Consider the following 27868-nt stretch of genomic DNA (forward strand, 5'->3'; position numbering starts at 1 on the left):
AATACCATCCATTAAATACCACCTGTTAAATACCACCCATTAAATAGCACCTGTTAAATACCACCCGTTAAATACCACCCGTTAAATACCCCCCGTTAAATACCCCCGTTAAATACCACATGTTAAGTTAAATACCGCCTGTTAAGTTAAATACCACCCGTTAAATACCACCTGTTAAATACCACCCGTTAAATGCCACCCATTTAAATACCACCCATTTAAATACCACCCGTTAAATTCCACCCGTTAAATGCCACCCGTTAAAGCCACCCATGTTTTCGCCCCCGAAATGACGCAAACACAACCCTGCCCCATGATGGCCCTGCTTCGGGGGCCCCAGTGGGGCTGGGGTAGGGGCAGCGTCACGGTAAAGGGTGCCAGCAGCCCTCTAAATGGGTGTAAAAGTCGACCTTTAAAAGGGCCAGATGCCTGGAGGGTGATAGATGACCGGGACATTTTTTTAATCTGCCAAATACTGCTGGTAGCTGCATGGGAATTTGAACTTTACATTGAATTAACAGGTTGGTATGGTCCCTCAATCTATCATCCGTGCACACGTTCTCATTTTTACATTTTAGTCATTTAGCAGACACTCTTATCCAGAGCGACTTACAGTTATTTCGTTTTTTTTTCTTACACTCTTTCTCTTTCTCTGTCCCTCTCTCTTTCACTCTCTTTCTCTGTCTCTGTCTCTCTCTCTCTCTCTCTCTCTCTCTCTCTCTCTCTTTCTCTCTGTCTCTCTGTCTCTCTCTCTCGCTCTCTCTCTCGCACTCTCTCTCTCTCTCTGTCCCTCTTTCTCTCTCTCTCTCTGTCCCTCTTTCTCTCTCTCTCTCTCTCTCTCGCTCTCTTTCTCTGTCTCTCTCTCTCTCTCTCTCTCTCTCTCTCTATCTCACGCTCTCTTTCTCTGCCTCTCTCGCTCTCTCGCTCTCTCTCTCTCTCTCTCTCTCTCTCTCTCTCTCTCTCTCTCTCTCTCTCTCTCTCTCTCTCTGTCTCTCTCTCTCTCTCTCTCTCTCTGTCCCTCTCTCTGTTCCTCTCTCTCTCTCGCTCTCTCTCTGTCCCTCTCTCTCTTGCTGTCTTTCTCTGTCCCTCTCTCTCTTGCTGTCTTTCTCTGTCCCTCTCACTCTCTTTCTCTCTCTCTCTCCCTCCCTCCCTCCCCGCTCTATTTGTGTCATAAATGTTCTCACCTTTTTCTCTTTCCTCTTTTTCTCCCTCGTTCGTTAAGGTCTCTGCACTCCGTTTAATAAGTTAACCAAATCTCCCAGGTTATACACCAGTGCCCTGAACAATGTGCCCCTACTTTACTTTTACTGTTAGCTAATGTATGTGTTTTTTAACAGTTTCTAACTCCTCTGGTCTGTGTTCTTGGTGTAGAGAATGGGACCGAGAAGTGGCATCGGCCAAGAAGAAGCCTCGGCTCTTGCGGGCACTCTCCCGTTGTTTCCTCTGGCCTTTTGTGTTCTACGGAATCCTGCTGTACTTTGGGGTGAGTCCATCTCTCCGTGTAAAGCACCGTTGACCAATGGTTACCTGGAGAGGCTGCAGTTTAACAGTCTATTTGATCAGGTGTGTTGGAGCTGTGCTAGAGCAAAAGCCTGCACACATTGTGGGCTCTTCACAACCGGAGTTTGCCACGTTTGTCAAAAAGGACTCCATACTTTATTAGTACGATACCAGATGAACCACCTTGTATTTAAAATGTAGGTCACTATTTGGTTCTTATTATAGTGTTATTCCACCCAGCACCTAAATATACTGTGATACGCACATGACAATGTTGCTTTTTAAAGTGCATCTGTCTCTCATATCTCATATCTCGCATATGATAACATGTAATGTATTGTGACAGCATACGTGTTATGCCATTGCTAGGGTTGTGTGTCTGATCAATTCCATTTAAATTCAGGAGGGAAATGGAAATTCCAATTCAAGAAAGAAAAAAAAGCTACCATTTATTGTCAATGAGGAGATGACAATAAAATTCAATTCCTGAATTGATGGAGGGAGTTGGAACTGGAATGGAACTGACCTCAACCCAACCCAAGCTGGCTGTTAGCCTGTTCTGTCCTGTACGTGTGTGTTACTTACTAGTGAATTAGCGGCATGACCAATAGCATGGAGAAAATGCATGTGTCACTGCAGTGTGAGTATCCCAGTGTCCCCGGCTCGGAGAGGAAGCTGATGTCAGCAGCAGGTCTTGCATAACCTGGTGGTGTGGGGTGTTCCCCATGGAACCTTCTAGGAATGCCCATCAGTTCCGTTCAGAGTTGATTGGAAAATAAGACTAGAGGTATCAAGGTACATAATTAAGACCATGATATCAAGGTGCCACCAAATTGTATTTTGTAGGGCTGGGGCAAATATTTTATAGGATAGATTCTGAACTCTTTATATCAATGTCTCTGCATCTTTTTTTTTTTTCTTACAGGAGGCGTCGAAGACAGTGCAGCCCCAGCTCCTGGGTCGTATCATCGGCTCGTTCGACCCCATCCATGCCCCTGAGCGGGAGCAGGGTTACTACCTCGCCCTGGGTCTCTGTCTTCTCTTCACCGCTCGCTTCCTGCTCCTGCAGCCAGCCATCTTTGGACTGCACCACCTGGGCATGCAGATACGCATCGCTCTCTTCAGCCTCATCTATAAGAAGGTGTGGGGGGAGGTGGTGTGTGTGTGTGTGTGTGCACATCTTAGGCATGCCACCACCTAGGCAGGCATGTAGATCCACATTGCCTTCTTCAGTGTAGCCAGACTCTTGTGTGAGGGTTGGGCTGTGTGGTTGCCACACCCTCTTAGTGTCACACAGCAGCCTCTCCTGCCTCAGGTTTTTAACCCTTTGTGTCTGTCCTAACCCCTGACCTTTGACCTCTCAGACTCTGAAGCTGTCCAGCCGGGTCCTGGACAAGATCAGCACAGGTCAGCTGGTCAGCCTGATGTCAGCCCACCTCAACAAGCTGGATGAGGTAAGAACCACCCAACTCATCTGCTGTACTAACCCTAACCTCAACCTCAACAATCTCGATGAGAACTAAGGACCCAAGTAATCTACTTATTAACCGTCAGTTTACCAGGTTAGTCGACTGAGAATGCGTTCTCCTTTATAACAATGAAGTCAAGAAGAACATTGTCTTCGCCGTTGCATAGGAGTGATGAAACGGGTTAGAAGACAATGGGGGAAGAATTTCAGTGGAGAAGAGGTGGGGGATTTGAATTAGCCAGTTGGAAGCTGGGGATAGTTAGGTGGCCATGGTGGTATGAGGGGACCAGGGTGAAGGGGCCAGGTTGGGCCAGGATACCGTAGTCGAGGGCAGGGGTGACATTTGAATCATTGTTGCATCATCATCCAAACACCAAGCTATGCTTTCTACGAATTGAGCCTCCACAACACTAGCTGTGCTCCCAGGAATATCTACCAATTGAACTATGTGGTAACAAACCTACTACAGCATGGGCCGAATCCCAGCTCGAGATACACACGCAGCCAGGCAACTCCAACCTCCCTGTAAAATCATACATCCTGCAGATGTCAATGAGAGAAGGACGTAAAAAATGTGAGTCACCCTCCGAGCACATTTCTCCACTCCGGTTAGGCTTGGGCATGAGCCCTATGTCAGTGCTCAGTGGTGGAAAACAACTGAAGCCAGCCGTTTGTCAAGCCAACATGGGATGAGAGGGGTGTGTAATTTAGCCTTAACGTGGCTAGGCTAGTGAAGGCTGAACATTAGGAGTCCTAGAGCAGGGGTGTTGAATGTCAATACACTCTGCTACCTGCTCCCTAGGCAATTATCACCTGGATTGGATGTGGCTTCAAACTCTCACTCATTCCCAAGCTCTCCCTTCTCCTCTCTTGTGGCTTGGCCCAAAGCTATCTCTACGAACTAGCATGTGTTTACTTTGCCAAGCCCTCCCATCTAGGTTTTTTGGATAAAGGGGTAGACGGTTAACACTTTACTTGATTTTGGCATTCTGAACCAAATCTCACGTGCGCAGGCAAGCTAGATATATATTGTTTCTTCAACTTCATATTCATTATCTCCAGTACCACAACAACATTAACATATGTGACCCACCGTCTCTTTTCAGTCTTATGTTCTACAATTTGAAATTGTGTTTTTTACATTGGATAAATGGCGTATCATACACTGCAGTTGGAGGAAACATGGGGAAGTAATGCTGCTTTAAAAGTTGATAAACTTATGATCCAAGAAAACGGCATTCAAACATTTAGATTTTCACACTTGCTCTACATTAATCCTTGGGAATCATACTGTATATTTAGAAAAGGAATCATTTCACCAAATTGCCAAAATGGATTCTCTGAACATTATCTCACCAAGTTCCCCCATTAGCCAAACCATCTACAGTATTAAATAACCTATTGTTGCATAAAGATAACCTTTCACATTGAACAGCTACAGTGCTGTTCTTTGTTTACGCACATTTAGCCTCGTTTACACCCTCTAAAGCCTTAGACCCACCCATCTCTTAAACAAATGCAAATGTGGTCATGTGGGTCATGTGGCTCTATGGGGGTGCCACAGGGTTCAATTCTTGGGCCTACTCTTTTCTCTGTGTATATCAATGATGTCGCTCTTGCTGCTGGTGACTCTCAGATCCACCTCTACGCAGACGACACCATTTTGTATACATCTGGCCCTTCATTGGACACTGTGTTAACAAACCTCCAAACGAGCTTCAATGCCATACAACACTCCTTCAGTAGCCTCCAACTGCTAGTAAAACTAAATGCATGCTCTTCAATCGAACGCTGCTGGCACCCGCCCACCCGACTAGAATCAATACTCTCGACGGGTCTGACCTAGAGTATGTGGACAACTACAAATACCTAGGTGTCTGGTTAGACTGTAAACTCTCCTTCCAGACTCACATTAAGCATCTCCAATCCAAACTTAAATCTAGAATCGGCTTCCTATTTTGCAACAAAGCCTCCTTCACTCATGCTGCCAAACATGCCCTCGTAAAACGGACTATCCTACCGATCCTTGACTTCAGCGATGTCATTTACAAAATAGCCTCCAACACTCTTCTCAGCAAATTGGATGTAGTCTATCACAGTGCCATCCGTTTTGTCATCAAAGCCCCATATACTACCGACCACTGTGACCTGTACGCTCTTGTTGGCTGGCCCTCACTACATATTCGTCGCCAAACCCACTGGCTCCAGGCCATCTATAAATCACTGCTAGGCAAATCCCCGCCTTAGCTCATTGGTCACCATAGCAACACCCATCCGTAGTATGCGCTCCAGCAGGTATATCTCACTGGTCATCCCCAAAGCCAACACCTCCTTTGGCCGCCATTCCTTCCAGTTCTCTGCTGCCAATGACTGGAACGAACTGCAAAAATCTCTGAAGCTGGAGACTCTTATCTCCCTCACTAACTTTAAGCATCAGTTGTCAGAGCAGCTTACCAATCACTGCACCTGTACACAGCCCATCTGTAATTAGCCCACCCAACTACCTCATCCCCATATTGTTATTTATTTTGCTCATTTGCACCCCAGTATCTCTATTTGCACATCATCTCTTGCACATATATCATTCCAGTGTTAATACTAATTGTAATTATTTTGCACTATGGCCTATTTATTGCCTTACCTCCATAACTTGATACATTTGCACACACTGTATATATATTTTCTGTTGTATTTTTGACTTTATGTTTTGTTTTACCCCATATGTAACTCTGTGTTGTTGTTGTTTTTATCGCACTGCTTTGCTTTATCTTGGCCAGGTCGCAGTTGTAAATGAGAACTTGTTCTCAACTGGCTTACCTGGCTAAATAAAGGTGAAAAAAATCAAATACAAATAATAAAAAAATGTGCTAAAGCAGTGAGTTAGTGTTTAAAACACAAAGAAAATATTTCAACAATAAAATACTTTATTAACTTCAAGTGCTAAAGGTAGTAGCCTACAATTAGGAAAAACTTAAACACATAAAGGCTTAGGTAAAAACAATATCTAGATCTAGGACTATATCATAAGATCCTTTGAGTAACTTTGGTTCAGGTCATGTTATGATATGAACAAAGAAATCTAGCCTGAGAGCATATTTCTGTCCTGCCCTTTGGAGCAGGACATGTAATGTCCATGGCCTTTTCATTGCAAAAGTCCTGATCTTCTCAATATATGTTTTCCGGGTTGTGTCCAGTCAGGGGGATGCTTTCACATCTCTGGGAGGAAGGACGTCAACATTGCACAGCAGCTTAAACCTGGTTCCATCTGAGTGAACGTTCCTTGGCCACAACAACACCAGGCTCCAGACAATTAAAGCTGTAAAGGAGGAAAGCAGACAAGACATTCAAACCTTGCATACCAGCAATAACATTAATTGACCCCCAAGTCCAAGTAATAAGCTCAAAGTACAAAGACAAAATACCTGAAGTGTTGCTTGTTCACCCTCAATCATTGTACTGGTGGCGGAGAGCAGTATGTGAAAACTGCGTGTTTCTATATTGATTTTAATTAATTATGAGTAGGCATGACCTAATTCCCTACTAATTTCCTACTAATTGGTTTATGATGTAATTGAAAACCCTTATCTTCCTCTATCTTTTTTTACTGCAAAACATAGAAACGCATCATTTTTACATATGTTGATGTTAGGGTGGTGCTGGAGATGATGAATATGAAGTAGAACATTTTAGAAATGTCCCTATAATGCTAACAATCTGTTATGAGAGATGTTTATGAATTATGATGCAGTTATTATGCAATCAATGTAAGTGGTGAAAGCAGCTCGTCTTTGCAGTTCTTTCACATCAGTGCAGATGAAGGAAAGGAGGTGAGGAGAGAACAGGACTTAAGACTATTGAGAATCACACCCAAGTGGACAGAAATCGTGCGCCTGTGGTTCACCTGCCCCTGAATGTGTGTGTGTGCTTGTGAGTGCTAGTTTAGCACACCGTATGTAATTTAACCGACAGTATGTAATTTAGCCGACAGTATGTAGTTTAGCTGACAGCATGTAATTTAACCGACAGTATGTAGTTTAACCGACAGTATATAGTTTAGCCGACAGTATGTAATTTAACCGACAGTATGTAGTTTAGCCTACAGAATGTAATTTAGCTGACAGTATGTAATTTAACTGACAGTATGTAGTTTAGCCGACAGTATGTAGTTTAGCCGACAGTATGTAGTTTAGCCAACAGTATGTAGTTTAGCCGACAGTATGTAATTTAACCGACAGTATGTAGTTTAGCCTACAGAATGTAATTTAGCTGACAGTATGTAATTTAACTGACAGTATGTAGTTTAGCCGACAGTATGTCGTTTAGCCTACAGAATGTAATTTAGCCGACAGTATGTAGTTTAGCCTACAGAATGTAATTTAACCGACAGTATGTAGTTTAGCCTACAGAATGTAATTTAGCCGACAGTATGTAGTTTAGCCGACAGTATGTAGTTTAGCCGACAGTGTCACGATCGTTAGACGGAGTAGACCAAGGCGCAGCGTGATGAACGAACATACTTCTTTTATTTAATGAATGCACGAGCAACAAAACAACAAACGATAATGTGACGTCCTATGTTAAACACGGAACACACCAAAAGGAACAAGATCCCACAAACACTAAGGGAAAACAGACTGTTTAAATATGGCTCCCAATCAGAGACAACCAGCAACAGCTGACACTCGTTGCCTCTGATTGGGAACCACTCTGGCCAACATAGAAATACAAGAACTAGACTGTGAACATAGAACAGAACACATAGAAACTACACACCCTGGCTCAACATATAGAGTCCCCAGAGCCAGGGTGTGACAGTACCCCCCCCACATAAACCAAACAGGGGAGGGCTGGGTGGGCATTCCTCCTCGGAGGCGGTTCCGGCTCGGGGCTTGCCCACCACCTTCCAATAATCCCCCCGTAGCGCCCCTGGTCCGGTCTGGCCCCGCTGGCTGGAGCTGGACTGGACATCGTAGGAGCGGATTGCTTCAGCTCCGGTGTGGAGCAGCTGACCGGTACCTGACCAGGCACCGGTGACCCAGGCACAGGTTGTGCCGGACTGACGACGCACACCCCTGGCTTAGTGCGTGGAGCAGAAACGGGCCGGACCGGGCTGACGATGCGCACCCCTGGCTTGGTGCGTGGAGCAGCAACGGGCCGGACCGGGCTGACGATGCGCACCCCTGTCTTGGTGCGTGGAGCAGGAACGGGCCGGACCGGGCTGACGATGCGCACCCCTGGCTTGGTGCGTGGAGCAGCTACGGGCCGGACCGGGCTGACGATGCGCACCCCTGGCTTGGTGCATGGAGCCGGAACGGGCCATACCGGGCTGACGATGCGCACCCCTGGCTTGGTGCGTGGAGCAGGAACGGGCCGGACCGGGCTGGCGACGCGCACCGTAGGCTTGGTGCGAGTGGCAGGAACAGGCCGGGCCGGGCTGGCGACGCGCACCGTAGGCTTGGTGCGAGTGGCAGGAACAGGCTGGGCCGGGCTGGCGACGCGCACCGTAGGCTTGGTGCGAGTGGCAGGAACAGGCCGGGCCGGGCTGGCGACGCGCACCGTAGGCTTGGTGCGAGTGGCAGGAACAGGCCGGGCCGGGCTGGCGACGCGCACCGTAGGCTTGGTGCGAGTGGCAGGAACAGGCCGGGCCGGGCTGGCGACGCGCACCGTAGGCTTGGTGCAGGGAGCAGGAACAGGCCGGGCTGGGCTGGCGACGCGCACCGTAGGCTTGGTGCGGGGAGCAGGAACAGGCCGGGCTGGGCTGGCGACGCGCACCGTAGGCTTGGTGCGAGTAGCAGGAACAGGCCGAGCCGGGCTGGCGACGCGCACCGTAGGCTTGGTGCGAGTGGCAGGAACAGGCCGGGCTGGGCTGGCGACGCGCACCGTAGGCTTGGTGCGAGTGGCAGGAACAGGCCGGGCCGGGCTGGTGCCGCGCACCATTACCTTGGTGCGGGGAGCAGGAACAGACCGGACCGTACTGGGGACACACACCACTGGCCCTACGCAGGGATCTGGAACGGGCCGGACCGGACTGGTAACACACCCCAGTACCTCTCGCCGTGCCTCTACACCTTCCTTCCCCTCTTTGACCAGTGGCCCCCGTAACCTGGCGGCCTCCTCTGCCAACCTCCCAATTCGCCCTGTGGCAGCCTCCTGCTGCCCAGTCGCCCATGCCGTGTGCCCCCCCTAAAAAAATTTTTGGGTTGCCTCTCGTCCGTCCGACGACGACACTGTTGACGCCTTTGCTCCTCTCTCGCCAGGGCCTTAATCTTAGCCCATGGCCCTTTTCACCCGAGCATGTCCTCCCAGGACCACACTTTGCCCACCTGGGCCATCGCCAACCTCTCCAGCTCCTTTCCCGGCGCTTCCTCCCATGTCCAGGCTGCCTGCTCCTGGACACGCTGCTTGGTCCTGGTATGGTGGGATCTTCTGTCACGATCGTTAGACGGAGTAGACCAAGGCGCAGCGTGATGAACGAACATACTTATTTTATTTAATGAATGCACGAGCAACAAAACAACAAACGATAACGTGACGTCCTATGTTAAACACAACAAACACGGAACACACCAAAAGGAACAAGATCCCACAAACACTAAGGGAAAACAGACTGTTTAAATATGGCTCCCAATCAGAGACAACCAGCAACAGCTGACACTCGTTGCCTCTGATTGGGAACCACTCTGGCCAACATAGAAATACAAGAACTAGACTGTGAACATAGAACAGAACACATAGAAACTACACACCCTGGCTCAACATATAGAGTCCCCAGAGCCAGGGTGTGACAGACAGTATATGGTTTAGCTGACAGTATGTGATTTAACCGACAGTATGTAATTTAACCGACAGTATGTTGTTTAACCGACAGTATGTAGTTTAGCCTACAGTATGTAGGTTAGCCAACAGTATGTAGTTTAGCCGACAGTATGTAGTTTAGCCTACAGAATGTAATTTAGCTGACAGTATGTAATTTAACTGACAGTATGTAGTTTAGCCGACAGTATGTAGTTTAGCCGACAGTATGTAGTTTAGCCAACAGTATGTAGTTTAGCCGACAGTATGTAGTTTAGCCGACAGTATATGGTTTAGCTGACAGTATGTGATTTAACCGACAGTATGTAATTTAACCGACAGTATGTTGTTTAACCGACAGTATGTAGTTTAGCCTACAGTGGGTAGTTTAGCCGACAGCATGTAGTTTAGCCGACAGCATGTAGTTTAGCCGACAGCATGTAGTTTAGCCGACAGCATGTAGTTTAGCTGACAGCATGTCGCTCCACACTTCTCAAGGAATGTGTAAAACATGGGTATTCAACCAGGGGTCTGCAGGGGATCTGCGGGAAAAAAGAAGAAAAATACGTGATCTTATTGTATTATTTCAATGTTTTTATGAATATCGCTAACAACAACAGAATAAATACATTTTTTATTACATACCGACAGGAGAAAATAGGAGAATATCTTATTTCTAATGATGTCAACTTTATTTGTCAACTCTTAATATTGAGAAAATTACAGTCATTGGAGCCAATTACATTCACTGGACGTATATATGACATAGGCTTAGAAAAAGCACCCGCTAATAGGCTACCAGTCAATAGGCTACCAGTCAATAGGCTACCTGGGGGTGTTGTCTCTGGGCCTCTCCTCTGTGTCATACAGCCGTGACAATGCGTCTGCCTTCACGTTCTTCGTACCCGGTATGTATGACAGTGTAAAATCGAACCGGGTGAAGAATAGGGCCCACCTGGCCTGGTGAGGATTCAGCCTCCTCGCTGCCCGGATGTACTCCAGGTTACGGTGGGAGCTGCGACCTTGCCAAAGCCCCGGATAAACCTCCGATAGTAGTTGGCGAAGCCAAGGAAGCACTGCCCCTCCTTAACTGTGGTTGGAGTCGGCCAATTACGCACGGCTGAAATGCGATCTCCATCCATCTCCACACCTGAAGCGGTATCCGAGGAAGGAGACGGACTGCTGGAAAAACATACACTTCTCTGCCTTGGCATGAAGGTCATTTTCCAACAGTCGGGCCAGCACTTTGCGAACCAGCGACACATGCTCGGCGCGCGTTGTGGAATACAACCAGAATGTAGACCGATGTAGACCACTACACAGCGACCAAGCATGTACCGAAACACCTTGTTCACAAAGGACTGGAAGACGGATGGAGCATTCATCAAACCGTAGGGCATCACCAGGTATTCATAATGCCCCGTGGTTGTGCTGAATGCTGTCTTCCACTTCGAGGATTTCGGGGGGAATGCGCACGGTGGAAGTACTGTCTGGACTTTCCACCATGGTTGCACCAACGGAAACACCTAGACACCTACCCTGACACTCTCGCGACCACCCTGTGAGAACCCTCTGCGTGAGAAGGTGGGGTTGTGGAGTGCTAACCAAGGGATACCTTTTATTTTTATTTTTTATTTCACCTTTATTTAACCAGGTAAGCCAGTTGAGAACAAGTTCTCATTTACAACTGCGACCTGGCCAAGATAAAGCATAGTAGTGCGAAAAAAACAACAACACAGAGTTACATATGGGGTAAAAAAAACATAAAGTCAATAAAATACAACAGAAAATATATATACAGTGTACGCAAATGTAGCAAGTTATGGAGGTAAGGCAATAAATAGGCTATAGTGCAAAATAATTACAATTAGTATTAACACTGGAATGCTAGATGTGCAAGAGATTATGTGCAAATAGAGATACTGGGGTGCAAAAGAGCAAAATAAATAACAATATAGGGATGAGGTAGTTGGGTGGGCTAATTTCAGATGGGCTGTGTACAGGTGCAGTGATCGGTAAGGTGCTCTGACAACTGATGCTTAAAGTTAGTGAGGGAGATAAGAGTCTCCAGCTTCAGAGATTTTTGCAATTCGTTCCAGTCATTGGCAGCAGAGAACTGGAAGGAATGGCGGCCAAAGGAGGTGTTGGCTTTGGGAATGACCAGTGAGATATACCTGCTGGAGCGCAGACTACAGGTGGGTGCTGCTATGGTGACCAATGAGCTAAGATAAGGCAGGGATTTGCCTAGTAGTGATTTAAAGATGGCCTGGAGCCAGTGGGTTTGACGATGAACATGTAGTGAGGACCAGCCAACAAGAGCGTACAGGTCACAGTGGTGGGTAGTGTATGGGGCTTTGGAGACAAAACGGATGGCATTGTGATAGACTACATCCAATTTGCTGAGTAGAGTGTTGGAGGCTATTTTGTAAATGACATCGCCGAAGTCAAGGATCGGTAGGATAGTCAGTTTTACGAGGGCATGTTTGGCAGCATGAGTGAAGGAGGCTTTGTTGCGAAATAGGAAGCCGATTCTAGATTTAACTTTGGATTGGAGATTCTTAATGTGAGTCTGGAAGGAGAGTTTACAGTCTAACCAGACACCTAGGTATTTGTAGTTGTCCACATACTCTAGGTCAGACCCGTCGAGAGTGGTGATTCTAGTCGGGTGGGCGGGTGCCAGCAGCGTTCGATTGAAGAGCATGCATTTAGTTTTACTAGTGTTTAAGAGCAGTTGGAGGCTACTGAAGGAGTGTTGTATGGCATTGAAGCTCGTTTGGAGGTTTGTTAACACAGTGTCCAATGAAGGGCCAGATGTATACAAAATGGTGTTGTCTGCGTAGAGGTGGATCTGAGAGTCACCAGCAGCAGGAGCGACATCATTGATATACACGGAGAAAAGAGTCGGCCCAAGAATTGAACCCTGTGGCACCCCCATAGAGACTGCCATAGGTCCAGACAACAGGCCCTCCGATTTGACACACTGAACTCTATCTGAGAAGTAGTTGGTGAACCAGGCGAGGCAGTCATTTGAGAAACCAAGGCTATTTAGTCTGCCAATAAGAATGCAGTGGTTGACAGAGTCGAAAGCCTTGGCCAGGTCGATGAAGACGGCTGCACAGTACTGTCTATTATCGATCGCGGTTATAATATAGTTTAGGACCTTGAGCGTGGCTGAAGTGCACCCATGACCAGCTCGGAGACCGGATTGCATAGCGGAGAAGGTACGGTGGGATTCGAAATGGTCGGTGATCTGTTTGTTAACTTGGCTTTCAAATACTTTCGAAAGGCAGGGCAGGATGGATATAGGTCTGTAACAGTTTGGATCTAGAGTGTCACCCCCTTTGAAGAGGGGGATGACCGCGGCAGCTTTCCAATCTCTGGGAATCTCAGATGTTACGAAAGAGAGGTTGAACAGACTAGTAATAGGGGTTGCGACAATTTCGGCGGCTAGTTTTAGAAAGAAAGGGTCCAGATTGTCTAGCCCAGCTGATTTGTAGGGGTCCAGATTTTGCAGCTCTTTCAGAACATACCTAATACCACAGGGAAAGCAGAGGACTCAATAATAAAAAAAAAGTGATCTGCTCACAATGAGTCTTCTGGGTAATCATGGTGACTGGTGCAGGAACTTCCTGAACAAACCCGGACCCTAATGGTCGACTATCAAGTGCTCTGATGGGGAGTGGAATGGATAGGGGAACCAGTGAAATGCGTAGACGGCGTGAGAATGCCCTGTCCATAAAGTTCCCAGCTGCGCCTGAATCGACTAGCGCCTTACACTGGGGAACTACCATGTGATCGGGAAAGTAGATAGGTAGGGTACAGTGCGCAGCAAAGGGCTCTGAATGAGTGTGTGTGTTCGATACCTGGGGTGATGCGAGAGTGCCCTGCCTGCCGCCTCCAGACCCAAAAGATCGTTGACGACAACGTGTGGTGTACTGTCCCTTCGTGCCACCAGAGTGGCACTGTCGCTGTCGTCCTCCACTCTCTCGGACGGCGGCTCCACCCAGCTCCATCAGCTCGGGAACTGAGTCGGCCAGGGTGGGAACGGGCTGACCCCTTCCAGGACGTCCTCTGGCTGCCAGCAGGTTGTCCAAATGGATGGCCATGTACACCAGTTGTGTGAAGGACAACATGGTGTCCCGGCAGGCCAGCTCCCGTCGGACGTCCTCCCGCAGATGGCAACGGAAATGGTCGATCAGGACCCGCTCGTTCCACCCGGACCCCGCTGCAAGAGTCCGAAACTCCAACGCGAAGTCCTGCGCGGTCCTCGTCCCCTGCCTCAGGTGGATCAGCCGTTCGCCCGCCTCTCGACCCTCGGGCGGGTGATCGAAGACCGACCGAAAGAGGCGAGCGAACTCCCCGTAGTTCTCCAACGCAGCTCCTCCTTTGTTCCAAACCACGTCGTCCCACTCCAGGGCTTTCCCCGAGAGGCAGGAAACAAGGACGGACACCTTCTCCCACTCCGATGGGGCCGGCCTGATGCTGGAGAAGTAGAGCTCCAGTTGGAGGAGGAATCCTTGTCAGAGCGCCGCCTTCCCGTCGAACTCCCATGGTCGGGATATCTGGATCCCTACGGGTGCTGGGGTGTGGGTGGATGGATCCGGTTGGCCAGCTGGTCTCGACAGATCGGGTCCTTTCCTCTCCAGGCGTTGGACGAACTGAAGAACCCGATCCATCGCTTCCCCCAAGCTGGCCAGCATCGTGGAATGCTCCTGGACCCATGCCACGACTCCAGGCATGCGCTCCTCTCCCGCTGACTCCATAGCGGGTGGGTGATTCTGTGATGAGTGTGATTAGAAGGAGAGTTTATTCCGTCGTACACAGTTGCGCTCGATAGCGACCACAAAATACAGGCACAGGGGAACAATCTACCCCGGCAATACAAGGTACGGGTAGCTCCAACAAAATACAGGCACAGGGGAAATATCTACCCCGGCAATACAAGGTACGAGTAGCTCCACCGAGCTACACTCAATTCACATAAAACAATCACCCACAAGGACAAGGGGGCAGAGGGAACACTTATACACAGACTAATGAGGGGATATGAACCAGGTGTGTGTAATTGACAAGACAAGACAAATGGAATGATGATATATGGAGCGGCAGTGGCTAGTAAGCCGGTGACGACGAACGCCGAAACCTGCCCGAACAAGGAGGGGAGGCAGCCTCTGCGGAAGTCGTGACACTACCAGTCAATAGGCTACCAGTCAATAGTCTACCAGTGCGGCAGGTGCTGCTGGCTGCTGGTAAGCTTTCTTGACTTGGACATACATTTTTGCCAACACATGGCTAACCTTTGTTAAACCAGCTAAACAGCTGCTCTTAGCGAAAATGTGTTTGTAGTTACTTTTCTAGCTAATATGTTATGTTAAAGTTTACACTTCCTCTTCCATTTAAAATGTGGGAGGTCAAAATAATGAAAAACGATCTACCAAATTATTCATTTTAAAATGTTGATTACTTGTGACATTATCATTTACCTGATGATAAGACAACACGTGTAAACATTTTTTTTTGCTAATGTATGATAGGGGTCCCTGGGTTGCCGGTTTGCCTGGTAGGGTTGAAGACCCCTGGTCTAAAATATGTCGTTTTTTTTGTGTGTGCTTGTGTGTGTGCTTGTGTGTGTGTGTGTGGTCTGTGTACATATACATGTTACTGCCTGTGTCTTCTCTTCATACATTCATGTGCATGTGTTGCAGAGTCTTGGCCTGGCCCACTTTGTGTGGATCACCCCTCTGCAGTGTATCCTGTGTGTGGGGTTGATCTGGGAGCTGATCGAGGTGAATGGTTTCTGTGCACTGGCTGCCCTCACCCTGCTGGGCATCATACAGGCCTGCCTCTCCCAGAAGATGGGGCCTCACAGGTGGGTACTGGACCGTACAGGAGTTCACACACACACACGCACACACACGTACACGTACACACACACTGTGCTCTCTAGATGGGTCTGTACAAGACAGGTAGCCCTGATCTCCACCAGTGATCTCATCTTACCCACAGAGAACAGAACGGCATGGCCTGTGCCCCTGAGAAATGTCAACAAAGTGGGAAACCGTGCCTATTCAGACATGCACAACTTTCACTGTTCCATACAAAACTCTTTGATCCAGAAATAAATCTTGTTAATTAACATCCAAACCCGTTAGGTCTTCATGTTTATGTTCTCAGCCATCTCTCTGAAGTTGAAAAGTCTCATTAATTGTATCAATATGGTGTGTGTGTGTCTTATTCTCTGTGTGTGTGTGTGTGTGTGTGTGTGTGTGTGTGTGTGTGTGTGTGTGTGTGTGTACATGTGTCTTATTCTGTGTGTGTGTGTGTGTGTGTGAGTGTGTGTGCGTGCATTTGTCTTATTCTGTGTGTGTGTGTGTGTGTGTGTGTGTGTGTGTGTGTGTGTGTGTGTGTGTGTGCGTACGTGTGTCTTGTTCTGTGTGTGTGTGTGTGTGTGTGTGTGCGTGCGTGCGTACGTGTGTCTTATTCTGTGTGTGTTTTTGTGTGTGTGTGTGCGTACGTACGGGTGTCTTATTATGTGTGTGTGTGTGTGTGGATCCTATTATCAGGCAGAAAAGAGCAGGGATGATCAGCAGGCGTCTGGCTCTGACCTCAGAGATTGTAGAGAACATCCACTCAGTGAAGGCCTATGGCTGGGAGGAGGTGATGGAGGACATAATCAAGAACATCAGACAGTAAGACACCCCAAACACTCCATAACCTAACTATAACCTAATACTGTACATCAACAGAGACAAGTGATCTAACAAGCAATGTTCAGGGCAACAATCCCAGAGCTATAGGGAAAGTGGTCATGCTTTGACTCTATTGTATAACTCTAATAATCTAACGTGAAAAGTCATGTTAGCAACACGAACCCATCGACCCGAGATCTTCTGGGAACTAAAAACAGTTAGTTGGGATAGATGATCTGTGACTCTCATTAACGAGATTCCCATCAAGATAATTTCACTTCACTTCCATTAAATATGACTCAAAGCTCAAAGGAAGGATTAATTGTGGTCTATGATCATGACACATGACTTTCACAAACAAAGCCAATCAGAGCAACAATCCTGCATTGTGTAGTCCAGCCAATGAACGGAGAGATCTATCCTTGACGTGTGATGTTTTTTGTTATACAATCCTTGAGTAAATTGCCAATGATCAATGTTTAATCCCTGTCTGATTTTGGAGAATTTTGGGCTAAATCCATAATTTGATTTCCCTTTGGCTGTTTGTCCACCTATTTATGCCGTCAAGTACATGACAGGACGTCTTGTAACCTTGTCTAGGCAGATTGTGACATAAAATATGGTCGTCGTCCCCCCCACCTCTCCTCTCTCCCCCCTCCCAGGGATGAGATGACGTTGACGAGGAAGATTGGTTCTCTGCGTTACTTCTACAGTGCCTCCTACTTCTTCTCTGCCATCCTGGTCATTGTGTCAGCCATCGTGCCCCATGCCCTCAGCAAGGTACTTTTCCCCACTGGTCTATATATATATTTATATCAAATCTGATTGACTTGTGATGTTTTTGATGTTGTGAGTATTTGTTTTGTATTTGTATTGTTGACAAAGTATGACAAATTAATTTCCACTTGTGGATTAATAAAGGACCTGTTCTTATCTGTTTTACTACGAAACATAGAAACACACAATTTTCACATACATATGTAGCCACTGGTATTGTGCTGGATATAATGAATATGAGGTAAAATATCTGTGAAATACCCCCATTGGGGATTAATAAAGTACAATCTGAATGGGGTCTATCCAGGGCATCATCCTGAGAAGTATCTTTACCACCGCCTCCTACTGCATGGTGCTCCGTATGACCCTCACCAGACAGCTGCCTGGCTCTATACAGATGTGGTACGACACCCTGGCGCTGGTCACAAAGATAGAGGTGAGGCGGTTATGCGTACTTGGGCATGGGAGGAAAAGACGGATGGGGGGGACGGGAGAGGGGAGAGGGATGGGGGGAGGACAGGGGGAGAAAAGAGGGGTGGGGGAGAGGTCAGGGAGCAGAAAAATGGATGGGGGGAGGGGATGGGGGAGGAGAGGGGTGGAGGGAGGACAGGGGGAGGAGAGAGGAGTGGGGGGTTGGGGGAGGGGGGAGGGATGGGGGAGGGGAGAGGGGTGGGGAGGGGAGAGGGGTGTGGGAGGAAAGGGGGAGGGGAGAGGGGTGGGGGAGAACAGGGGGAGGAGAGAGGACAGCGTCAGGGGAGAGGGGTGAGGGGAGGACAGGGGGAGTGAGAGGGGTAGGGGGAGGGAAGGGGGAGGGGAGGGGGAGTGAGAGGAGTACGGGGAGGAAAGGGGGAGGGGAGAGGGGTGGGGGGAGGACAGGGGGAGGGGAGAGGGGTGGGGGGAGGACAGGGGGAGGGGAGAGGGGTGGGGGGAGGAAGGGGGGAGGGGTGGGGAGAGCAGAGGGATGGGGGGAGGACAGGGGGAGTGAAGAGGGGTGGATGGGGTTTCGAATGTTCCATCCAGATGCGGTACAGTATGCTGGAACTTTGGGTCATCGTTGAAGTAGGCATTTAACTTGGGTAGAGTCTGGTAGAGGGCTGTAATAGTTGGGAGTGGGCCGTGGAAAATGAAAAGAAGATGTTGGATGGAGTTGGGTTGGAGAAGCACAGTCATTGATACTGTATATAATGTAGAATGTACAGACTTGAGGAGAGGAAGTGGAGGGGAAAGGAGTGCTTGTTAACAGAAGTTGATGATAACTCTGGTTTTGTCATTGTCAGTGTTCCCGAAGATTATGTCAGTGTCCCCAAAGGTTATGTCAGTGTCCCTGAAGTTTATGTCAGTGTCCCTGAAGGTTATGTCAGTGTCCCTGAAGGTTATGTCAGTGTCCCTGAAGGTTATGTCAGTGTCCCTGAAGGTTATGTCAGTGTCACCGAAGGTTATGTCAGTGTCCCCGAAGGTTATGTCAGTGTCCCTGATGGTTATGTCAGTGTCCCTGATGGTTATGTCAGTGTCCCTGATGGTTATGTCAGTGTCCCCGAAGGTTATGTCAGTGTCCTCGAAGGTTATGTCAGTGTCCTTGAAGGTTATGTCAGTCTCCCCGAAGGTTATGTCAGTTCTGGTGTGTTTTTGTCAGTATCTTAAGAAGACTCATAGGAATTGGCAAACAAACACACACACACACACACACACACACACACACACAAACACATACATGCACATGTACACAAATGCATGTTCAGACATGCTGATTAGTGTTTCCCCTATATTCATTTAGCAGCGGCGTTTAAAAAAATAAAAATAATATCATTTTTGGGATGTTAGAGTGTTTTCAGTGTAAACTTAAACGACTAAAACCAGATATAAAGTATTTAGAGATAATGGAGCTATATATTTTTGAATAAGATTTTTGAAAAACAATCACCAAAATAAAAACTAGACAGTCAAGGAGAATCTAAAATTCCAAAAATGTCATGGCATGGGGCCCTCATTGATTTTGGTATTATGTTTGAGTCACTCATGTAGCATAAAACACAGCATAAGCCAAGGCAAAATGTGTAGAATTGCAGGAAATTAGCTTTAAAACAGCAACATTTTGTCTCTGTTGCCAGGAGGAGGTCCTTTAAAAATGTTGGTCGGAGACAGCGCAATTGGCCACGCCCACTACCACACTAACTTTGCCACCACAAAAATCCTAGGGGAAACACTGCAGACGCGCACACACGCACGCACACACACACAGGCAACCCCACACGCACGCGCAGGCATTCAATCACACGCACAAAGAGGAAGTAGAAGCTACCTGTTTGATTTAATGGACTCATCTTTCCAGTCCAACATCTGGAATCCAAAACACCAACTGCACCCCAAGACACATACATGCCCTTCATACCGCCTTGCCATAAGGCCCATCAAGAAATAGAGAGAGAGAGACAGACACACGTCATCCATGGCCAAAAAGCCATATTAGGGTCACAGTACAGTTGTTGTTGTGTCAGTCTTATCAGGGATTCCTCTCTATCTCCTGAACATGTTGTCTATTCTGTCTACGAGCCACTACTGCACAGGACACTACAGTAGGACAACACATGTTGTCTATTCTGTCTATGAGCCACTACGGTTTGTTCTCCACTGTGAATGTGTGTGTGTGTGAGTGTGCTTGCGTGATTGTTTGTGTGTGTGAGAGTGCGTCTGCGTGTGTTTGCATGTGTGTGCGTGTGTCTGTGTCTGTGTCTGTGTGTGTGTGTGTGTATTGAGTTGACTTGTTGTTGCCAAGATAATATTCTTGTCTGTTTCAATTTGTAACATATTAGTGGTTTTAACTCTTGTTTTGTCTGTCCTGTAGGAATACCTCTGTAAAGAGGAGTACAAAGTATTGGAGTACAACCTGACCACCACTGAGGTAGAGCTGGTCAACGTGACCGCCTCCTGGGATGAGGTACGTGTGTGTGTGTGTGTGTGTGTGTGTGTATGTGTGTGTGTGTGTGTGTGTGTGTGTGTGTGTGTGTGTGTGTGTGTGTGTGTGTGTGTGTGTGTGTGTGTGCATTCTATTCTATTCTTCCTGATGATAATCCTAGTATTGTGTAGGTAAAAGGCAATTCATCATCATGACCACAGAACAACGTTATCAGTTTGAAGTGTCGCAGGCAGTACATTTAACTTTATGGACACATTTTATGGCCATCCCAAGTAGGTAGAAAATAATTTGTGTTCAGATGCTTTGTGCACTAATTTAGATAACTAACACCAATGCAATGCTACACGGTGGTAAACTATACCAAACCCATCTCTATGCTGGGAAAATCTGGTTAGGAAACCATTCATTTATCACACCCAGGATTCTATCCCAGTGTCTCCTCTTCCCGTGAAAGTTATTTTGGGAATAGGCCAGAGGTGTCAGACTGGTCTTTATTGTGGACTGCGTGTACGTCAGCTCATTTGAATATGAATGTGACGCAGTGTAAGCTATAGAAATGACGGAAGCCCTTAGAAGAGCACTGACCCATAAAACGTCACCCAGGTCAATGATTAAACAAACCAACCAGGGGGCTTCACTATTTCTCTCCTACTGAAGTCTCACTCTCACCAGTGATTTGATTTCTATGGAAATGTTGATGGATTAGACATTTGAGGTCTTTTTTCTTTGGGGCCCAAGAGTCTCCTATTTCTCAGTGATTCCCAGAATCTTGAAAATAAATGACAAAAAAATACTTTACTCATCTTTCTAATTGTCGGACACATTTCAGCATAAAGCCGTCATCAGAGCATTTTATCACTAGTCTGTTTTCCCCTTTATGCCCAAATAGTATTCCTAATACAAACAGAGCTGTACACACATGAGCTCACTCTTTCAGACAAGCTGGTCTGGTCATATTGTATGAGAGAAATGTACATTTGATGTAATGTAAAGCTATTTCTCACCTCTCTCTCTCTCTCTCTCTCTCTCTCTCTCTCTCTCTCTCTCTCTCTCTCTCTCTCTCTCTCTCATCCTCTTTCTCCCTTCCCCCCCTCTCTCTTTCTCCCCCTATTCTCTCTCCCTCTTTCCCCCCCTCTCTTTCTCTCTATTTCTCCCCCAACTCTCTTCCCCCTCTCCAGGGTATCGGAGAGTTGTTTGAGAAGATAAAGCAGGAGAACAAGTCTAACGGCCATCCTAACGGTGACGTAGGGCTGTTCTTCACCAACCTATATGTTACACCCGTCCTCAAGAACATCAGCCTGTACCTGGAGAAGGGACAGATGCTGGCGGTGGCTGGATCCACCGGCTCAGGAAAGGTAGCACTACCACTCACTGTCTGTCTGGGAACACTGGAGTGGACGGAGGAGGTCTGGGCCTTTGTAGTTTACTTTATTGGGTTCATTTGATTTGACAGGAACAATGTACGTTAATCAACATTTCTTTAAATGTACCAACTGCAGTCCCTGTAATTCTCATATCTCACTATGTCATAGGGTCTTCCATTCCAACGATTAGCCTAATATTGACGTTTTCTACTGGAAACACAAAGAAGCGAGTGTTTCCGGTGGAAAATGTTAATAGTAGGCTAGTGGAAGACCCTGGATAAAAACTGGTTATAAATGCGTTTTTTGATAGCGACAGACACATTTTACCTGCCAACTGGTAAGTAGTGTTCCTAGAAATTGTAGCTTTTGTTGACGGGCAAAAAAAGATTGGGTGAAAACGGACACTTTGGGTTAGGGTTATTTTCCATTGCCAGGCACCAGAGAGATGCGCAACTAAGGGAGTCCAAAAATGTCAGCCCAATGTCCCAACAGACTCCCGAAGTTGCGTCCGGAGACTTACACACACACTAATGTGTGTCTTCCATAGAGATAACATTTTATTTTATGTGTCTTTTGTCTTTAATTCTGTGTCTCCCCCCAGAGTTCCCTGCTGATGATGATCCTGGGAGAGCTGGTCCCGTCTGAGGGGAAGATCAGACACAGCGGACGGATCTCCTTCTCCCCCCAGACCTCCTGGATCATGCCCGGAACCATCCGTGACAACATCCTGTTTGGTCTGACCTACGACGAGTTCCGCTACACCTCTGTCATCAAGGCCTGTCAGCTGGAGGAGGTACGGTGGACTGAAATATGTACACTTGTTGTTTGTGTGTTGGTTGTTAGCTTGGTTAGAATTCCTTTGGTCTCAGGTCTGGTCTTTGATGTAGTAGCGTCAGATGTTTCTTTACTTTTTCTGCTTTCCTTTGTCTTTGCTTTCTTTTCGACCGTTCTCGCAAATTTTTATTTTACCTGAATAGTTTTCTTCTACTCTCTCAACCTCCCCCTGTTCTGTTGCTACTCTCTCAACCTCCCCCTGTTCTGTTGCTACTCTCTCAACCTCCCCCTGTTCTGTTGCTACTCTCTCAACCTCCCCCTGTTCTGTTGCTACTCTCTTAACCTCCCCCTGTTCTGTTGCTACTCTCTCAACCTCCCCCTGTTCTGTTGCTACTCTCTCAACCTCCCCCTGTTCTGTTGCTACTCTCTCAACCTCCCCCTGTTCTGTTGCTACTCTCTTAACCTCCCCCTGTTCTGTTGCTACTCTCTCAACCTCCCCCTGTTCTGTTGCTACTCTCTCAACCTCCCCCTGTTCTGTTGCTACTCTCTCAACCTCCCCCTGTTCTGTTGCTAATCATTCCTAACCCAATTCTCTCTCCTTCTCCCTTGACTCATATGTTCTACTTGGCTGTCTACCCAGGAGCCTTTGTGAGGCGTTGATGTGTCATATTTCTCCAGTTTATACACACACACACACACACAAACTAACACACACGCAAACACAATCCTGTCCCGTCCCTGTGTGGAGCCCCAGTGTAAAGTGGTGGGCAGTGTGTTCAAAGTGCTCCCTCAGCAGGGGGGCCTTGTCCCTGGATTACTGTCCCAGACACTCCCGTTGCCATGGACACACCACATTATGTCATTGGGACGGAATATCAGCTTGCTCAGAGTCACAGGCATTGATGTAGACTAGACTAGAGCATTCATTGTCAATCTGTGTATCTGTGTATATTTAGGATCAGGAGTTTTTGACTACGTGACCTGACCAGAAAACTCTGGGCACCAGAGCTACTATACAGTAGCAATCATTGGTTTTACATTTAGACTTCTGAGAAGGCATGAAAATGATTAAAGTGGCAAATTGGCACCACTCATGCCCTGGGGTATTGATGATTTGCCACAGATAATGTGGATGGTGTGTTACACAAATCAAATCAAATCAAATGTTATTTGTCACATGCGCCGAATACAACCGGTGTAGACCTTACAGTGAAATGCTTACTTACAAGCCCTTAACCAACAATGCAGTTTTAAGAAAGAATACCAACAAAAATCACAAAAAAATACAATATAAAATAATACGAAATAAAAGTAACAAATAATTAAAGAGCAGCCGTAAAAATAACAATAGCGAGGCTATATACAGGGGGCACCGGTACAGAGTCAATGTGCGGGGCACTGGTTAGTCGAGGTAATTGGGGTAATATGTACATGTAGGTAGAGTTATTAAAGTGACTATGCACAGATAATAAACAGAGGGTAGCAGCAGCGTAAAAGAGGGGTGGGGGGCAATGCAAATAGTCTGGGTAGCCATTTGATTAGATGTTCTGGAGTCTTATGGCTTGGGGTTAGAAGCTGTTTAGAAGCCTCTTGGACCTAGACTTGGCGCTCCGGTACCGCTTGCCGTGCGGTAGCAGAGAGAACAGTCTATGACTTGGGTGGCTGGAGTCTTTGACAATTTCTAGGGCCTTCCTCTGGCACCGCCTGGTATAGAGGTCCTGGATGGCAGGAAGCTTGGCCCCAGTGATGTACTGGGCCGTACGCACTACCCTCTGTAGGGCCTTGCGGTCGGAGGCCGAGCAGTTGCCATACCAGGCAGTGATGCAACCAGTCAGGAAACTCTCGATGGTGCAGTTGTAGATCTTTTGAGGATCTGAGGACCCATGCCAAATCTTTTCAGTCTCCTTAGGGGGAAAAGGCTTTGTCGTGCCCTGTTCACGACTGTCTTGGTGTGCTTGGACCATGTTAGTTTGTTGGTGATGTGGACACCAAAGAACTTGAAGCTCTCAACCTGCTCTACTACAGCCCTGTCGATGAGAATGGGGGGCGTGCTCGGTCCTCTTCATTTTCCTGTAGTCCACAATCATCTCCTTTGTCTTGATCACGTTGAGGGAGAGGTTGTTGTCCTGGCACCACACTGCCAGGTCTCTGACCTCCTCCCTATAGGCTGTCTTGTCGGTGATCAGGCCTACCGCTGTTGTGTCATCGGCAAACTTAATGATGGTGTTGGAGTCGTGCCTGGCCATGCAGTCATGAGTATAGGAGGGGACTGAGCACGCACCCCTGAGGGGCCCCCGTGTTGAGGATCAGCGTGGCGGATGTGTTATTACCTACCTTTACCACCTGGGGGCAGCCCGTCATGAAGTCCAGGATCCAGTTGCAGAGGGAGGTGTTTAGTCCCAGGGTCCTTAGCTTAGTGATGAGCTTTGAGTGCACTATGGTGTTGAACGCTGAGCTGTAGTCAATGAATAGCATTCTCACATAGGTGTTATTTTTGTCCAGGTGTGAAAGGGCAGTGTGGAGCGCAATAGAGATTGCATTGCATCATCTGTGGATCTGTTGGGGCGATATGCAAATTGGAGTAGGTCTAGGGTTTCTGGGATAATGGTGTTGATATGAGCCATGACCAGCCTTTCAAAGCACTCACATTTACATTTTAGTCATTTAGCAGACGCTCTTATCCAGAGCGACTTACAGTTAGTGAATACATATATATATTTTTTTATACTGGCCCCCCGTGGGAATCGAACCCACAACCCTGGCGTTGCAAACGCCATGCTCTATCAACTGAGCTACATCCCTGCCGGCCATTCCCTCCCCTACCCTGGAAGACGCTGGGCCAATTGTGCGCCGCCCATGAGTCTCCCGGTCACGGCCGGCTGCGACAGAGCCTGGATTCGAACCAGGATCTTTAGTGGCACAGTTAGCACTGCGATGCAGTGCCTTAGACCACTGCGCCACTCAGGAGTACACTTCATGGCTACAGACGTGAGTGCTACGGGTCGGTAGTCATTTAGGCAGGTTATTTTAGTGTTCTTGGGCACAGGGAATATGGCGGTCTGCTTGAAACATGTTGGTATTACAGACTCAGACAGGGAGAGGTTGAAAATGTCAATGAAGACACTTGCCAGTTGGTCAGCGCGTGCTCGGACGTCCTGGTAATCCGTCTGGCCCTGCAGACCTGTTTAAAGGTCTTACTCACATCGGCTACGGAGAGCGTGATCACACAGTCATCTGGAACAGCTGATGCTCTCATGCATGTTTCAGTGTTACTGGCCTCGAAGCGAGCATAGAAGTAATTTAGCTTGTCTGGTAGGCTCGTGTCACTGGGCAGCTCGCGGCTGTGCTTCCCTTTGTAGTCTGTAATAGTTTGCAAGCCCTGCCACATCCGACGAGCGTCAGAGCCGGTGTAGTACGATTCAATCTTAGTCCTGTATTGACGCTTTGCCTGTTTATTGGTTCGTCAGAGTGCATAGTGGAATTCCGGGTTAGAGTCCCGCTCCTTGAAAGCGGCAGCTCTATCCTTTAGCTCAGTGCGGATGTTGCCTGTAATCCATGGCTTCTGGTTGGGGTATGTACGTACAGTCACTGTGGGGACGATGTCATCGATGCACTTATTGATGAAACCAGTGACTGATGTGGTATACTCCTCATTGCCATCGAAAGAATCCCGGAACATATTCCAGTCTGTGCTAGCAAAACAGTCCTGTAGCTTAGCATCTGCTTCATCTGACCACTTTTTTATTGACCGAGTCACTGGTGCTTCCTGCTTCAGTTTTTGCTTGTAAGCAGGAATCAGGAGGATAGAATTATGGTCAGATTTTCCAAATGGAGGGCGAGGGAGAGCTTTGTATGCGTCTCTGTGTGTGGAGTAAAGGTGGTCTAGAGTTTTCTTCCCTCTGGTTGCACATTTAACATGCTGCTAGAAATGAGGTAAAACGGATTTAAGTTTCCCTGCATTAAAGTCCTCGGCCACTAGGAGCGCTGCCTCTGGATGAGTGTTTTCCTGTTTGCTTATGGCCATATACAGTTCATTGAGTGTGGTCTTAGTGCCAGCATCGGTTTGTGGTGGTAAATAGACAGCTATGAAGAATATAGATGAAAACTCTCTTAGTAGATAGTGTGGTCTACAGCTTATCATGAGATACTCTACCTCAGGCAAGCAAAACCTAGAGACTTCCTTAGATATCGTGCACCAGCTGTTGTTTACAGATATACGTAGACCGCCACCCCTTGTCTTACCAGAGGCTGCTGTTCTATCATGACGATACAGTATATAACCCGCCAGCTGTATGTTATTCATGTCATCGTTCAGCTACGACTCGGTGAAACATACGATATTACAGTTTTTAATGTCCCGTTGGTAGGATATTTGTGCCTGTAGTTCGTCCACTTTATTATCAAGCGATTGTAAATTGGCCAATAGTATCGATGGCAAAGGCAGATTAGCCACTCGTCGCCGGCTCCTTACCAAGCACCCCGATCTCCTTCCGCGATATCTCCTTTTCTTTCTACTGCGAATGACAGGGATGAGGGCCCTGTCGGGTGTCTGGAGCAAATCCCTCTCATCCGACTCATAAAATAAAAATTCTTCATCCAGTTCAAGGTGAGTAATCGCTGTTCTGATGTCCAGAAGCTCTTTTCGTTCATAAGAGACGGTAGCAGCAACATTATGTACAAAATAAGTTACAAACAATGCGAAAAAACACACAAAATAGCACGGTTGGTTAAGAGTCCATAAAACGGCAGCCATCACTCAATGGCTGTTTGACCAACAACAGGGTGTGTTTAAAGCAAACACTACTGTGTGAACCTATTTTAACGCTTTGACAGCTCACGATAGTGACCGTTCCCTCTTTTGTAACTGTAATGTTTACCTTTTTCCAAACTGTCAATTGAGTGACTTTAGAAGAGTCATGAATATAACATCTCTCAAAGTGAGTGAAATTACAAAAGCAATCTGGTATATGTGGTCTGAGACAGAGAGAAAAGAGAGACACCTGTTTCTGTGTGCCCAGACGAATCAGACTGTGTTTAGTGGGCTTGTGATTGTGCTGCAGTCTATTGTTGCCTGTCCTAGGACCAGACAACTACCATGGGTGGGCTGTATCTTGTAAACCCCAAGCATTTTACACATTAGCCCTTAGTTAGCTTGTATGTTTCAGCTCTAGCCTGACAGTGGATACGTTCCAAATGGCACCATATTCCCTATAAAGTGCACTACTTTTGACCAGGTCTCTGGTCAAAAATAGTGCACTATATAGGGAACAGGTTGCCATTTGGGATGCATCCAGTGGCTTTGTTCAGTATGAGACACACAAGGTGCTTTTTTCCACTTGCTGTGTTTTACGACCTGTTAAACAACCTGTTAATTTAATTCCCAATGCCTTCCTTTCGGACAGCAGAAGTAGGGTTTCAAAAGGTAGGCGGTTTTATGACTGTGTTCCATCACTGTATGACTCAATTCATTATTTTACATGTTGGTGTACATGTGTTTCAGATGTTTGAGTTTGAAATAATCTACGTAATAATGAACAATTCATCAGCTGTGGTCGTTTGTGATGTTTTTCATACTCATATTTCAGTGTTT

At 47.2% G+C, this 27868-nt stretch overlaps 1 protein-coding gene across 2 annotated transcripts in view; it reads left to right on the top strand.

The window, feature by feature from the left end:
• Positions 1-27868, top strand: part of LOC311134633 (cystic fibrosis transmembrane conductance regulator-like) — a gene marked incomplete at its 5' end in the record, with an annotated part of 84559 nt that overhangs the window by 2737 nt on the left and 53954 nt on the right. The window contains 10 exons of one of the 2 annotated variants that reach the window (XM_084168368.1): positions 1372-1483; positions 2426-2641; positions 2865-2954; positions 15466-15629; positions 16324-16449; positions 17112-17229; positions 17534-17662; positions 20069-20161; positions 21319-21495; positions 22106-22297. In XM_084168368.1, coding sequence (XP_084024494.1) covers positions 1372-1483; positions 2426-2641; positions 2865-2954; positions 15466-15629; positions 16324-16449; positions 17112-17229; positions 17534-17662; positions 20069-20161; positions 21319-21495; positions 22106-22297 — 1417 coding nt within the window. Of the gene's footprint in view, positions 1-1371; positions 1484-1984; positions 2067-2425; positions 2642-2864; positions 2955-15465; positions 15630-16323; positions 16450-17111; positions 17230-17533; positions 17663-20068; positions 20162-21318; positions 21496-22105; positions 22298-27868 lie in introns of those variants that run through there. The other variant, XM_084168369.1, reaches the window with a different exon arrangement.

This window comes from Coregonus lavaretus, assembly GCF_964263955.1.
Source record: "Coregonus lavaretus genome assembly, chromosome: 9".
NCBI classification, from domain to species: Eukaryota; Metazoa; Chordata; class Actinopteri; order Salmoniformes; family Salmonidae; genus Coregonus; species Coregonus lavaretus.